This window comes from Panonychus citri, unplaced genomic scaffold, assembly GCF_014898815.1.
Source record: "Panonychus citri isolate SS breed McGregor unplaced genomic scaffold, ASM1489881v1 Contig00122, whole genome shotgun sequence".
Taxonomy (NCBI): Eukaryota; Metazoa; Arthropoda; class Arachnida; order Trombidiformes; family Tetranychidae; genus Panonychus; species Panonychus citri.
In genome coordinates, this window is record NW_026515527.1 from 154,132 (window position 1) to 171,299 (window position 17,168).

Genomic DNA, 17,168 nt, shown 5'->3' on the forward strand with positions numbered 1-17,168 from the left:
CGAACTGAATCTGACGATTGGCTTTCAAACGCAGATAATTGTGATGCTCTTAAAGACATTGAAAAATGGTCTAGTGATGTTTCTGAAATTGAAACAAATTCTGAGCCTAATTTGTTAGAAAATCTTGATTCTCTTTATGAGAATGATGAAGTTGAAAATTCCGTTCAGTTACCTGAACCTCTTCCAGCAGATAAAGTTAGAAAACGAATCTCTGCTGATCAATCAATTGTGAATGAAAGTTCTAACATTTTACCTAATGATGATCTTGATGATCATGAAAATCTGAAAAGATTAACAAGACAATCAGTTAGAACAAAATTTAATTACTTTGCTGGAATTAAATTAGAAGAAAAAGAGACAAGTTTTAAAAACTTAAGTGTTTATTGTGCTTTCTTTAAATATGATAATCATCATAATAAGAAAGTCAAATATGCAAATCGATTTAACCGCTTAATTAATCCAAAACTTAAAGAAAGGGTAATTAGTTTCTATGGTAAATCTGATCTCTCTGTGTCTACAAAGTGCGACAGAGATGATTCACTTCTCTTTGTTTTTACAACAAAGTTAATTTGTCTTTGCTTAATCAAGCAATCAATTCGCTTTTTAAATCGTCTTGATGACGAATGTGATCTCGTGATTTTAATTAGATCTATAATCGAAAAAGATCAAATCAACTATAAAAGTAAAGTTGATCGACTTCTTTGTCTCAGTTTCATTTTGATTAATCTTGCGACTAGTTGTCAAAATTTTCTAAAACTTTACTTTGTGTCAATCATGGATCAATTAGACGTTTCGTCTTCTACAAGTGAAAATGTTCCTCAAGAAACTACATCACCACCCACAGTTCCTAAAGATACTGATTTCTGGGGTGAAATTGTTTCAGTTATCGGTAACCCTGGTCCATCTCAACGAGTACCTTCAAGTCCGGTACAACCGATGGAAGTTATTGAAGAAGTGAAGGAAAGTGATGAGCCTTGCAGCTCAAATTCAGTTGTTGTTCTTGATGAACAAAATTCTCTTCCTGCTGCTGTTCGCGAAGAACAAGATTGTGAATCTTCAGACTCAATCATCATTGACGAAAATGAAGAAATCCCTGATGCCAAGGAAGAAGAAGAAAAATATCCGGATCCATCGTTATTCGTTGAAAACGAATATCCAGTTCCTTTACCTACTCGACCTCTTCCTAAACGAGTTTCTTTCGAAACATTTGAGGCAACTAAAGAATTAGTTCCTATTTTGGCGAGTAAGGAAAAAGAGAAAAAGGAAAAATTTATTTCCATGATCCGAGAAAAGATCAAGTTGAACGTCATCTCAAGTTCCATTGTTGATCAACTTGAATTGGATGATGTCCCTAAAGGAATCAATTGGTTTCAATTTATCCACGAAGATCTTCAAGATCTGATTCCTAAAATCTCCTGTTTGTTTTGTGAACACATCGCTATGGTTCCCACCATTTGTGAAGAATGCAATAACTGGTATTGCTTACGATGTAATGTGGTTACAAAACTCATTTCGATTCTGAATTTGGAATCAATCAAATCCATTAAGGAGTTTTGTGTGTTAACCCAAAGTGCTTAATCAAAACTGGTCATGATGACCAATACAGTTTATGTAAGCAGCCCTCCTTCGAAGCCTTAAGTGCTTACCTTGAAGGTAAAGTTTTGTGCCGCCGACAATTTTGTTCAATTAAAGCGCCCCTTATGATTATTATCATCATGAGAAAACTTGTCGTGCTGGATTTGTTAAAGAAGAAATCGATTTCTTTAAGAATTCAATCTTCAAAAGTGGTCCTGTTAAGGCTGAAATAAGCCAAAGAGCTGTTAGACTTTTCTCTTTACCAGCTCATCTTAAGGATAAGCTGCTGCCAAAACCCATGACGAATATTGGCTTAAAAATGCAACTCTTTATGCTTGTTTGCTCTACCAAAAAGATCAAAATCCTGATGATCGTCAACTTGGAGCTGTTGCAATTCGTAAACATACGAATTTGAGCCTTGGATTTTGGACCAATTATCATCGATCGAAAGATTCTTCGTTCCCCATTTATGAGGGTGAACAGTTTTTCCAGGATCTTGGTTTTGAACCAACAATTGGAAAGAAAAATCCCCCTGGTACTTACGTACGTCCCGAAACCATCAAATGGAACCGAGTTCCAAGTTACCTTACAACTTCGTCCTTAAAATGGTTCACTTATGCCAAGGAACTTGAAGTTAAAAGAGGAAGAATCTATGATGAAAAAGATTCAGATACTGTTAGTATTTGTTCAGATTCTTTAACTGGTTTCGCCTTTTTAAAAATTGATCCATTTCAACGAGTTCCAGAAAAGGAACATAATGAACTTAGAAAGATCCTTGCAGATCATTTTCCCAGTGTAATGGATCCCTTTGACAATTATGTACATCCACCGAAAACCAGTGTTAGTGTCCGTAATCAGATTTCAAGAGAATCTAAAAAGAAAGTTCTGAAAAGATTTTTCGAACAACGACCTAAAGCTGTTGTACCTGCCCTTGACCCTGAATTTGTCAAATGTCTTGAACTTAATGCTAATGAGCATCCAGATAAGTCAAGAATTTACTCATTGAACATGGCTTGTGTTCGAGTAAGTGGTCATGGTGGTAAACAGGTCTTACGACCTTGTTGGATTGTTTTAATTGATGGAAATCAAGAAATTGTTTATGAAACTTTCATTAAACAAAAGAACATTGAAAATATGGATACCAAAATTCATGGTTTGGTATATGACCATATTAAATATGCAAAATCTCTTGACACCGCTCGAGACCAAGTACTCAAGTACTTCATCACGGCCAAAGCCATAATCGGTGCTGGTCTGGTCAATCAATTCCGAGCCCTTGATCTGAAAGATCAAGAGATAAATCAACTTCTCCCAAAGTGCAGAGAAGTTACCCAATATTATTCCCCTTACAAGGAAAGTGCTGCTAGTTTAGCTTTAATTAGCTACTTGGTATTCACAGGATACACTTTGCCTCGAAGGATTAATCCACCTTCAGTGCCCGCTCGATTAGCCTTACAGCTATACTTAGTCGATTGGCAAGGAATCGAGAATAAAGTCGAAATGATCGGAGATGGAATTCATCATAAAAATGCCGTCATAACCTGTGGAAACGAATGTGTTTCAGCCCTTCTCTACATTCTCAATGATAGAGTTGTAAAAGGAAAAGCCCGTTGGCCATCAAATTGGCTCCATTATGGACATTTTGGAAATCGTTCCAGTCCTGAATTCGATGAAATGAATTGTGCTCCCCCTCAGTGCTCTATTCTTCAAGAATATCACGAATATCTTCAAAGGAAGATCAAGAAAATGAGGATGAACCTCAAGATAAAGTTGGGAGTGAACATGAACTTTCGTCCAGTGAATCCGAAGATCAAGAGACTTCGTCAAGTGGTTCTGAGGATCAAGAAAATTCGTCAGGCGAATCCGACGAACAAGAAGAAAAGAGAAACCACCGGCCAAGAAGATTCCCGGATCGGAAACCAATACTAAGAATCAGCAAAGAAAATCTGTTGAAGTGTCTTAGTCAAAGTTGGGAGACATGTAGGGTAGAAATTCTGACCTCAGCTTTTCTCTGCCTATTCTTTAAGAATATCTCCCGAATAGATTTTCAATCTATTCTTTTTTAATAATTAACTTTCATTAATTTCATTTGATTTTCAATCTTTAAAATTATGTAAACCTTTTTCATTTATCTTTATTTGATTTAATTAATCATTTTATCTATGCTTCTAAAAGCTACTTTTGTAAACCTTTGATACATCTTCAAGATGATCTTATGGTCAATATTTAATCTTTCTTTTGATAAGAACCATTGTGTTCAGTTACCATGGTAACCACAGTTACCATTATCATTAATCTTTAATCTTTAAGATTAGTTAACTTTTACTTTCATTAGATTAACATCTATGTTTTAAAGTTTCTTTCATTACAATAAAAATTCAGTTTCATTCTTGATGAACAATTGTAATCTCTTTGTTAACTCAGTTAAGTCGAAAGACTTTCATCTTTAAGTCCATTTAACCAGTTAATTAGTTACATCTAACACGAGTCAAATCCTAGATCGAATTTTAATATCAAGTGAAGGTGATAGCTTCTTCTCTTTCGGTTTCAACCTTCCGTTGTATTACTGTTCAGAGTCTCTCTTTCGAAAGTCTCGGGATAGAGCTCCTTTTTTTTATATTTTAAATATAAGACCCGTTCTTATAGAAATTCCTTCAATTGAAATGTTAATACTTTAATCTGAATCCAGTTTGAAATCATAAACTTGTAATAAAAAGCTTTGTAGTCATTTGGAATGGTCAATCAAATAAAATGTAAGGTGACCATTGGGAATTACCTTTCTGTCCTCTCTCTCTCTCTTCCCTGTCACAATCAATCACAATTGGTTGGCTCACGATTTCAATTAATGGTCAGTTTTTTGATAACTTTTAATAAAAACAAAATCTAACATTATAGTTGAATGAAATCAGATTGACCATTAAATTGTCTCCAAAAGTGATCATGAGCTGATATAAATTAGGAAATTGATAATATATAACCATTAGAACCCAAAATTGAGCTGTGAATGATAATCAAGGAGTGTTTTATATTTACCTTGTTGAAGATTTTTTTGTATCATCTATTCATCATGTAACTTACCTTCGTTCACCTGATTATGATCCACTTGCAATGTCAACCTTAAGGCAATGAAAACAAGGTAAATGATTAGACTCAATGATGATCTGGAAGAAGGAAAAAAAAATTCATTCCTCTCATGGGTAAAATTGCTCCGAGCTTGAAAATAGAAGCCGATTAATCGTTGACAATTTAAATTGATAATTTCACCTCGTCACATACTAGATTATATGCTCATGATGATAATTCAATGAGTATCCATTGAATAGATAATCATTTACTGAAACTTTTTCGTACATTGAACAATATTGAAGAAAGAAAAAAACATTCTCATAATCTCAAGTGAAATCTAAAGTGAATCTCGTTAAACTGTCAACGATTCCATGATGTTCATGGAAATGCTCTGGAATTATCTAAATATTATCCAGCAAAAAAAAGGCGAAAACAAAGATTATAATTAGATGAGTTATCCAATTTAACTTGAATATATTTTTTATCCAATCGATGATGAACGAGAACTGGATCAATCCTTAATTGGTTACAATTAATCATTCATTAACTGTTATTTAATATTATTACGATCACATGTTAATAGCTTTCAAATTAATCAGTAATTAAGATGATCATGTTATCAGGAAATGATAGTGAACAACAATGTTACTACAGAAAGGGATAAATTAACATTTCTTTTATCTAATCAGATTTGTAAGTCATCACAATTAATTGATTAACCGATAAAAGTTTACGAAATATTTAATTTGATGATATTGGAATTTAATTCTAATCAATAATCTGTGTGGGAAGAAAAGTTAATTAATAATAATATTTACCAATCAACTTTTGTCTGCCTGTTCAATATTTGCTGATTTATTCTGATAGATTTTGATATTTATCATATTTACTAATGTTAATCGTTACTTATTATCAGATAAATGGTCAGTTAATCAATCAAATGTCTTTGAATGTAATCAACCGGTCATTCTTGGTGAAAACTATCAGTCTCTGAGTATTAGTAACTTTTAATATTTCATCTTTTAGATGAATACTCATCAAGTTTTCATGAAGAATGAAAGAAACCACTTATCCCTTTCATCCAGAACATTCAGCGAAATTCCTTGAGCATTCTGATTCTAACAATTCTTATTATTAACCATGAATAATGTGCGAAGATGTAACAACAATAATATGAAAGAACGCTGAATATGATATGATTAAAGAAGATGAAGAAGAAAAATTATTCTCTTTAGTCAACATTATCATCATGTTGAGAGATATTCTTTGTAATATTTGGAATGATTTCTCTTCTTGCTCATCTCCATGTTAATCCTCAAGTACAATGAATCCTCAAATCTGATCAAATTTTGTTTCTTCTCATCTTTTTAACAGTTTTAATATTATCAAGGATCAAATTATTATTAAACAATTCACCGGTTGAAAGATATAACTCTCAACATATTCAGTATCTATCTACATGTGTATACAACTGAAAATTCTGTGAATATTCCCTGAAGCATTTAGAATTAGATTCACAAGTTGAATGTTGAATTATATCCTTTCTTTTCCAATCTCTCTCATTGAGATGATAGATGAAGAAGATATTGTTGCTCATGGAAATGCTGAAAGAATGAACGACGAATTGAGTTTGAATTAGGTTGATGAAGAAAAAGAGATGAAGATAAAATATATTGATATTATTGAGGTGGAAGCTCAAGGGTAATTTCTCTCTCTCTCTCTCTCTCTCTGAGTAAATTTTTTGTTCTGGTTAACATGATGAAAGATGATTTTAAATGGAATGAAATTTACTTGAAAATTTGCAACCAAAACTTTTTTTTCCTTCAGTTTTCTGTCTCTGCTTTCTATGATGTTGAGATGGTTGGAAAGTGTTTACTTAAGGGTTACTTTGCCTCAGGGTGAATAATACAATCCATCAAGTTTTCAGGTTGATCCTTGCAATCATACTCATCTTCATCACCATCACCATCATCATCATGGTAAAAAGGTTCATCTGATAATCGTAATATAATTTGAGGTGAAATTGTTTTCTCGCAACATTTTCTCATCCTATTCTAATTCAGCTTTGCTTACCTTTACTCCATTATAAAGGTATCACTGATTTCCATCATCGATTAATGATCATCAACCTTCATGAAAATCAAATTAATTGTTTATTCAATTGAATTAAAATCTCATCAATATTGATATTTATCCAGAAGAGAAACAAGTAAAGTTGATGAAAACTTTTAACTCTTTTCGAATGGGGAAAAAAAGTTTCGAGTTCTACAAAATGTATCGATTTTCTCTCTCTCTCTCTATCCATGATCAAAGTGAAAACGATAAAAGTTCTGACATTTGAGTAAAGAATTTCTCCTTTTTTTCTGAAAAAAATTTCAACTCAAACTGAAGCGATAATTAAACAATGGTTACCTGTTGATAACCTGTTGAATAGTGACAATGAACTTTTGCAATTTAATTTTGATTAATCATCATGGTGATATAATTAATCATAAAATTGAGTAACATCAAGCAAGTGTATATACAAATCATCATGTATATTATCAGATATCTAACATAACTTTTTATATAATAACTTGATGGTGATGATATTGATTCTGAAATTTTCACCTTGCTACTTACTGGATGTCTAAAATGTTTATATTATGCACTTATTATTATTATTATACAATAAGCATATAAATGTTTATACAAGTCGAAATCTTATCATGTCAACAACAGAGAATGAAAAAAAGTGTCGATTTAACTGAAGAGAGAAAATGAAAAGATGCAAAAAAAAAGATGAGGATGATGAAGAGATCTGTCATTTGCCTCAATCCACGTGACCTTTATCCTCCTTGAAATCAATTTCTTCATCCATCTCATCATCATATAGATTTAGTCTCAATCAGAATGATAATCTCTTCAATGTGTCACATTTTCTTGGTCAATTCCGACATCTTTTTATACTTTTCTTCCTCATCTCTCTCTCTCTCCCTCTCCCTCTTCTACCTTCATCTCACCCTCTTTGTAATTGAACAACCAATTGATGAAACAAAATCATCTAGTGTTGATCAATTGATTGACTAATTTCATGTCCATTCATACAGGTTGATCGGCGATTGTATTACAATTAGGTGATGACCATTGAGATTTAGCTTTGTAAGGAGGATTATATCATGCTGAAAATAGAGAGAGAGAGAGAGAGAGAGAGAGAGAGAGAGAGAAATTAATTGTTATTGTCATATTATTTATTTCAAATTAACTTCAATTCTAATCATGATCATGTTAAATATTGTTGATATTTCTCATGATAATTATAATGATAATACTCAACAGATTACAATTTGATTGATTGTTTGGCTACATCGAGTTGACATTTTCCCGTTTAACAGATTAACTGTATATATACATACCCAAAGAATTAGATTATTAAATTATATCATCATTAGTAATCATCAATTACTTGATTCCATAATGATAATGTCATTCTAACGGTAAATTAAACAATTAATAATCAGACATTGATCATGATTAATAGTAATAACCATGATGATAAAAACTTTTCAGTTTTCACCTTAAAACCTTGCAAACCTTTAATTATAATTAGCAATTGATTGTTGCTTTATTTTTATTTTTACTGTGGGTGAACAAATTAAATACAATCACTGAAAATCAGTGATTTTAATCATGATGATGGTCACAATTAAATTGAATCCTCTAAATTAACGGTTTAATCATAAGTTCCTAATAAAGTTAATCATGAAACCAAATAAACAAGACACACATTGCAAATGAACAGTATAATAATATGTTAACCTAATCAACTGTTAATGAACAATTTAAATCTAACCAATAGAGATTCACATTGAATTAATCTATTGAATTAGTTGATTGTAACAATCTTGAAAATCCACGTGACTTAATCTAGAAGTAAATTCTTAATCCATTTCTCATCTTTCTTTAACAAATTATCTTCATCAAGAACAATAATATTAAACCAACATCATCATTCAATTTACTGTATTAGTTTATCTCATATTGAAGTTGCTTCCATTTTCCACCTTCCATTTACTCATTTCTACCTCTTCTCATCCTCATCCTCTTCTGGTCATCGTCATCACCATGATAACTTCATTTAAGAGATGGACACACAACTAAATATAAATATTATTATCGAATAAAATTGGACTTTCCATCTCTTGTTGACAGGATAAATAAAATCTCCAGAGATGATCATCTCCCTGGTAACTGATGATTTTGTCTCTTTCATCTTCAACTTCATCTCTCTCTCTCTCAGTTTTGATTCCTGAGTGAAAATAAAAATGGATTCCAGATAAATGATTGAGTGTAATTTACATTGAGCATAATGATAACCATGGTCATGATAATGATCATGCTACTCTCTCTCTCTCTCTCTCTCTCTATCATCATCAGTTATTTCAAGTCAATCAGTAAAATCGATCACTAGTTCTGTATTCAGCTGAGAAGAGGAAGAAAAATTATTTACTCTTTACAACATTTTCCTTATTCATCTATTTGTGCGTTCTCATCAATTTCTTGGTAGAATACAATGTCTAATATACTTCACATGATAGAACTGTGAAAATATCTCATGTAAAAATATTGCAACTCATTGAATGAACTTCAGAGCTTCAAGACTTCTTAGGTGATAAAGATGTAAAAGATGAAGACGAAAATGATTACTCGGAAGAGGAAGAGGAAGAAAAGAGAGAGAGTATCTCGCATGTGTGGCAAGTTCATTTAACCATAAACATGTAAAATGCGAATTAGATGATGAAAAATATCCAACTAATATCATGGAAAAGATAAAGTTCAATATCATTTCGATAATCATCATTTTCCTCTTCCTTCTTCAAACGTATCTAATGTTTTTATTGGTGATGAGGATGATGATATGAAGTACTGTTATCATTATCAAAGTCTTATATTAGATTTATATATCTAATATATAAAATGAAGATTGAGAGTTTCCATCAAGTATCTTCATCTTTATTTATCACATTTGAACATATGATCAACTCACTTATCATTATTTTCATGAGTCAACATTTACTGATCCATTTTCATGGGAATACTCATCATCCGTTATATTGAAAATTCATTGACTATCTTGATAATTATCATACTTTTCATATTATTATTAATTTTTGAACATAATGAAAGATTGAAAATAATTTTATTGTGAGTCTATGGATAGGAAAAAATAACAAGAGATGAGATTAGATGAATAAAATTAGATGAAAAAAAGCAGAAAATGCTAAGGATGAGGATGGAGTTGGTATTGGGAATATAGATGATGATGATTAAGAAAATGAAGAAGATGAAACATGTAAGACCAATATGTAAGAGGAAGAAAAAATCAGAGACAGAATCAAAGAGCAACAAGAGAAGATGTAGAGAAAAAAAAATAGAAACTTAAGTCTCCCAAAAGGGAAGAGTAAAGAAGAAAAAGAAAGCAAAAAAGAAAGAGAATAAGTAAGAAAAAGAAAGAGGGAGATAAGTAAGAGACTACGAAGATGAAGATAAGAGAAAAGAAGATGTTGATGAAGATGACGAGAAGAAATATGAAGAAGGTGGAATAGAAGAAGAGAAGAGAAGGAAAAAGCAAAAAGGAAAATAAAGATTAGAATGAGAACCTGTAGCATTTTATATCCTTTCGAGTTCCAAGCAGGAGGTTGAAGGTGGGGTTGTGAAGGATGAAAGAGAGAGAGAGAGAGAGAGAGTATCTCGCATGTGTGGCAAGTTCATTTAACCATAAACATGTAAAATGCGAATTAGATGATGAAAATATCCAACTAATATCATGGAAAAGATAAAGTTCAATATCATTTCGATAATCATCATTTTCTCTTCCTTCTTCAAACGTATCTAATGTTTTATTGGTGATGAGGATGATGATATGAAGTACTGTTATCATTATCAAAGTCTTATATTAGATTTATATATCTAATATATAAAATGAAGATTGAGAGTTTCCATCAAGTATCTTCATCTTTATTTATCACATTTGAACATATGATCAACTCACTTATCATTATTTTCATGAGTCAACATTTACTGATTCATTTGACTCATCATCCGTTATATTGAAAATTCATTGACTATCTTGATAATTATCATACTTTTCATATTATTATTAATTTTTGAACATAATGAAAGATTGAAAATAATTTTATTGTGAGTCTATGGATAGGAAAAAATAACAAGAGATGAGATTAGATGAATAAAATTAGATGAAAAAAAGCAGAAAATGCTAAGGATGAGGATGGAGTTGGTATTGGGAATATAGATGATGATGATTAAGAAAATGAAGAAGATGAAACATGTAAGACCAATATGTAAGAGGAAGAAAAAATCAGAGACAGAATCAAAGAGCAACAAGAGAAGATGTAGAGAAAAAAAAATAGAAACTTAAGTCTCCCAAAAGGGAAGAGTAAAGAAGAAAAAGAAAGCAAAAAAGAAAGAGAATAAGTAAGAAAAAGAAAGAGGGAGATAAGTAAGAGACTACGAAGATGAAGATAAGAGAAAAGAAGATGTTGATGAAGATGACGAGAAGAAATATGAAGAAGGTGGAATAGAAGAAGAGAAGAGAAGGAAAAAGCAAAAAGGAAAATAAAGATTAGAATGAGAACCTGTAGCATTTTTATATCCTTTCGAGTTCCAAGCAGGGAGGTTGAAGGTGGGGTTGTGAAGGATGAAAGAGAGAAGAGAGAGAGAGAGAGAGAGAGATCGAAAGAGAGGGTAGAAGCTGAAAAGAAAGATTCAAAGAGAGTATGATTGATTCTATGTAACCAAGGGTTACAGTTGAAATTTGTATTGGTTTTTATAACATAGGAAAAAAGAAGAAGATGAAAAGGGAAGATGAGAGAGAGAGAGAGAGAGAGAGTAGATGATAAGGAAGAGAAAGATGATGATAAGTTGATGATGTTTTCTTGTTTTTGTTGAAAAGGCATAAAGAGACTTGCAAGTTGCTTATATGAAGCAATATGTTGGTAGCTCTCAACCAGAAAACAACATAACCTTTTTTTATATTATTAATCAATCTGATTTCTTGATTCTTGTTGTTATTCAATTTATCATTTTATCAACTGGGTATTATCATGAAACCATTATCATCGCCAATCATGTTTTATCTTGAATCTAATTTTAAACTGTATCCATTTATTTATCCATTTTATAATCCAGGCTAAGCGATTCATCAAAACAAGTTCATCATCAGGTTTACCTAATCTTGAATCATCATCAAGCCAACAATCATTAACTGTTTTAACTGTATCCTTATGTTTCACTGTGTTTGCTGCTTTAATTGCTGGATTGGTTTTATTTGTAATCAAACGTAATCAAAATTTACGAAATAAATTACGTAATTTAATTGGTTCCATCGGTTCAGCTGAAGAAGGTACCGAAGCAGCTTCAGATTATGAGGTAAGATTTTCATTGATGGAAACATTTATTCCCATCAATTCATTTCATTTTCACTCTCTCACTCTCTCACTCTCTCAGTGAATAATTTATTCATTGATAACTCATTAATAACCATGATAACAAGGTGGGAGTGAAAAAACTCCCACAATAGGAAGTTTTTGAATATCAACATAATAACAATAAACAAAAGTTACATCTATATATGAATTTACCGTTATTATTATTATTTTATCATTTATCAGAATTGGCTCAGTAACAGTTACCATTAAATAGTGAGAACTGTGAAATTAAATTCATTGTTTTTGTTTTCGCACTTAGATATATTCAATTACTCCCAGAGAAAACTACATGAGTATTATTGATTTTATTCTGATGATTAAATTGTGTTTCTCCATATGGAAAGATTTATATAATTATTAATCAGAATTTCATCAGAATTTTTCTTTAATAAAAGTTTTCTTACTTTTCTTTTGTTTTCTCATTCATGGAAATAATTATTTTCTTTTGTTGACTTTTCAGGATCTTTGTCGTCAACGGATGCAGGTAAAATCGTAAGAAATCCGATAAAGATGAAGTTAAATCTCCAAAGGGTAAAGTGACTTCTCTTGGAAGTGGAGTGGTTGGAGTTATTGGAAGTGGCGGTGGAAGTGATTCCAAGACAGGAAAAACTGGAACTGACAGTAAATCAGTTGACTCTGGACCTGAACCATCACCACCATCAAGATCATCAACCTCATCATGGTAAGAACTTTATTTTATTTTTCTTCTTACCATTCATCACAACTGAGAGAGAGAGAGAAAAAATTGTATCAATTTAAAAGGGAATCATCAACAGTCACGAATCAAAGTAAACATTTAAAAAGGTAAACAAAGAAAAGATAATAAAACTTTGTAACTTTTTTCCTCTGAACAAAAGTTCATAACAATAGCCCATCATGTGGATGATGGTGAAAGTTATAATATTATAATTTCATTTTTCCATGATAATAAATAAATATGGATATTAATCAGTTTCTTTCACCAGAGTAAGAGGAGAAAAAGGGAATATTTCTCTTGAGAATTGGTGATCAATTTCTCGTTCTATTTTCATCAAATAAACATATTAATCTGATTCTGAGTTGAAACTTTTCTGTTGAATGTTCACTCAGATTAATCCATCGAACCATCATCATCATCAGCATCCTCATCATCGCCTATTTTACATTAAAACTTGTCAGAGATTGAAAAAGATACAAACACTCTGTTTGTTTGTATCACACCTTTGGTTGTGGTTTAAACATGAAAATAATGCAAAACTCAATTTCCCTCATCTTCATCATCTTCATCTCTCCCTGAGCATTATCCTCATCAGCATCGTTATCATGATAAACTTACTTTACTCAAGAGGATTAAAAATTCCGAGACTCTGATTAACTCTCATTCTTTTTCCTTATCATCTTACATGCTTTTCAGTGTCACACTTTCCACTCTTTAGCATCCTCATCTTTTCCATCCTTCATCATCATTTCTCTCTCTCTCTCTCTCTCTCTCTCTCTCTCTTCTCTCCTTCTTTCTTCATTTGACATTCTTTCTCCTTCCAAACTCTCAGTTCTTTCAAATCCTATTCATGGTTGACTGAAGAAATTTACTCAGGCTTCAATGAAACTATTTTCTCTCTCACTCTTCTTCTCTTCATCTTCACCCTCATTCTTATCACCATCTTCATCACTACCCAGTTATAGGATTTTCATTCTTATCACCAATTTTATTCCATCGAATTTACTTCATCAGTTGTACCTTTTTTTATATATTCTTTTTAAGCTTTTGCATCATCATCATCATCATTCTCATCTTGATCATCTCTTGAAAAAAAGCATCCAGGAAGAAAAATCTCTCAACTTTTTTGACACTGGAAAAAATTCTCATCAAGCGATAAAATATCTATACCGATTTCCGTTTCCTGTGCTAGAGAAAAAAAAGAGGGAGAGAGACTTAGAAGCAGAGATTTTCTTTTCTCTCATTTTTCTCAACTAACGCACATCATTTGATTCATTCAAAAATCATCATTATCATCATCATGAAATTCAGTCAACAAATTTTGATGAGTTTCCTTTTTTCGATAGAATAACATAAAAAAAAATAATGATCATGATGAAATTCATTAACCATTGAATATGAATAACATTTAACTCATTGTATCAATTTAATCATGAAACTGATTCCATGATGACTCTTAAACCATTGAGCAATTTACTGACTATTTATAGTAGAAAACAAATTGAACACCAATTGAGTTTAATCCTGAAGAAAAATCCGAACAGAAAAATAATCGAGAAAAAAAAACAGAACCAATAGTTTCAATGGACAAATGACAATTCTGATGAAACGAAGACATAAATGTAATAAGTATCAAGTATTAGATGAGAGATGATATCGAGATGATGGAAATGATAATGATGATGATGATGGAAGACAAAAAAAGAAACAGAACTTTCCATGAATAAAATATAGATTGAAAATGGATTCATGATATTTAGAAGAAGAAGAAAAAAAAAGAAGATGATTATGATTGAAGAGAATAAGCATATGGCTCTTTATATAAAAGAATATTTTATCTTCATCATCATCATCATCATCTTTTTCTTCTTCTGTCCTCATCTTCTTTCAGTTCTGTCCCCATGAGATTCAGGAGATAAAACCTTTTGTTCCAAACTCAGAACTGTAATAATGATAATTCTGTTGATACAAATGCTCTCATATTTTCATTCACTTTCATTAAAATTGTTCTCAATGATGAATAGTTTTTCTCTTCCTGTTTTCTATTGCAACTTGATAACTTTTACCTTTCTGTTTCTCGAGATGAGAATCAGTTAATTGTTCAATCTATTTACATTGTTTCCAACTAAATTGATTAGCTGATTGTCCGCCAATCTTTAATTCAATTAATAAATTGTTCACAAACTGTTATTCATTATAATTGTTAATTGTTTACATGTGTGTTTGTGTGGTCATTTATGATCAAATCATTTGATCACTTTAACCTTTACATTTAGATTGAGCTTTTTTTTTGTTTGATCTCTTAATTTGATTGTAATTGTTTTCCACTTGGACAATTTAATCTTTGCGTGAATAAAACAGCAGAAACAACCAAACAAGAGTCACTTTGTCAACAATTTAAATATTGTTGAACAATATTGGTAAACTGATTACGTCCATTGGTTAATTATTGATCAAGTTTCTTATATAACATTGATTGAAATTAAAGTTATCATGATTGGTGATTGTTTCAGGTTGATGGTTACAACTTTTACTATTGCCATGAGTTAAGAATTGTTCAGTTCAGAGTGTTGATGAATTGAAAGTGAAAGAAATACTTTGATTCATTGATTGTTGTCTAATTGTTTGTTTACTTATCATCAGGAGCGAGGAACCGATCACTTCAAATCTTGACATATCAACTGGACACATGATATTAAGCTACATGGAAGATCATATGAAAAATAAGGACCGACTTGCAAAGGAGTGGGAAGCCCTTTGTGCATACGAGGTTGACCCTTGTTCAACAACCGCCGCCATGTTACCTCAAAATGGATCAAAGAACCGTTACTCTGATGTACTTCCCTTTGACCATTCCCGAGTAATTCTCAATGATTTAGCTAATCCAAACCGTTCTGATTATATTAACGCCTCCACCATCACAGACCATGATCCTCGGTCACCGGTTTACATTGTCACCCAAGGACCATTACCTTCAACCGTAGCTGATTTCTGGCAAATGGTTTGGGAGCAAGGATCGGTTATTATTGTTATGCTAACCCGACTCTTGGAAAATGGTGTTGGCTCATCGGCAAGATACTGGCCTGAAGAAGGTTCCGCTTTACACTCAAATTTTGAGGTTCATCTTGTCTCAGAGCACATTTGGTGCGATGATTATCTGGTTCGATCTTTCTTCCTAAAGAATATAAAAACTAATGAAACCCGAACAGTGACACAATTCCACTATCTATCTTGGCCTGAGAATGGTGTTCCACCCAATCCAAGATCACTATTGGAATTCCGAAGGTAAGAATCAATATCGAAAATATACAAAAAAAAAAGTTCATTCCAACAAGAAATGAACAATTGTTCAACTTTGAATACACAAAACAAGTGAGAAAATAAGATCAGAATAAAATTCATTCTCATCAATTTTCACCATAAATCACTTTTCTCTCATCATTTTTGTGATTGGTGCAATTTTAATTAAACCTTTTAATTGCATAGTCACAAAAGTGATGGAAGCGAAATGATCACATCATCATCATCACCATGAACATCATTCTAATCTTATTCATAACCTTGTTTCTCACAAGCTAAATAATAATAATAAAATTCTGAATCCGGAAACATGAATATAAATACATATAAAAATCCGACTAATAATAAACATCAACACATTGAATAAGTTTCGATTACCAAACCATTATCATTATTAAACATGATAATTATGATATTATTATCTGATAGAGAAATCTATTCATTATCATGAAGGAAAAAGAAGACAAAAGTTATTTAGTTTATATTCATATCAATGTCATGAGTCAACTCATGATAGTTCAGTATACAGTTTCAGATGAGCAGGAATAGGAAGAGAGAGAGAGAGGAATTATTAATGTTATGATAATCATCTGGGAGAAACTAATCTGTTGGTGAAACTGAATTGAACAGTTGAGATGTAACTGTCAATCATGGGAAGAGGAAAAAAAAGTTCTGTAAGAAAAACAAAAAAGCGAACGGAAAATGATCCGAGAACTCTAGAAGTTTATTATATTATTCATCCAATGAATATCTTGCATGTGTCCAAAGATATCACAGAAATATCTTAATATGATTTTCGGTTCAATTAATAGATTATAATAATAACAATATGATAATTATATTGAAGAGGAAGAAAAAAAATAAAGAGAAAACATTTTCTACTCTTACCTGGAAATTTGCTTCCCTCTTCCTAGTACAATGTTATTATTGATATTATTTGTTCACAGAATGATTCAGATCATATTATCATTATACTGTTACTTTATTATCATAACTAAACTAATAGTGATAAACAAAATGAGATAAATTATATTAATATGATA

At 31.5% G+C, this 17,168-nt stretch overlaps 2 protein-coding genes across 2 annotated transcripts in view; both read left to right on the top strand.

Moving 5' to 3' along the window:
- LOC128390537 (uncharacterized) overlaps positions 1-12,712 on the top strand; it is a 39,277-nt gene extending 26,565 nt beyond the window's left edge. The window contains exons 7-8 of the mRNA XM_053350273.1: positions 11,830-12,069; positions 12,589-12,712. Coding sequence (XP_053206248.1) covers positions 11,830-12,069; positions 12,589-12,624 — 276 coding nt within the window. The 3' untranslated portion in view covers positions 12,625-12,712. The remainder of the gene's footprint in view (positions 1-11,829; positions 12,070-12,588) is intronic.
- Positions 12,713-15,529: 2,817 nt separating this feature from the next.
- On the top strand, positions 15,530-16,114 carry LOC128390521 (receptor-type tyrosine-protein phosphatase N2-like). The gene has a single exon (XM_053350258.1). The coding sequence runs from the start codon at positions 15,530-15,532 to the stop codon at positions 16,112-16,114; it is 585 nt and encodes a 194-aa protein (XP_053206233.1).
- Positions 16,115-17,168: the final 1,054 nt, after the last annotated feature.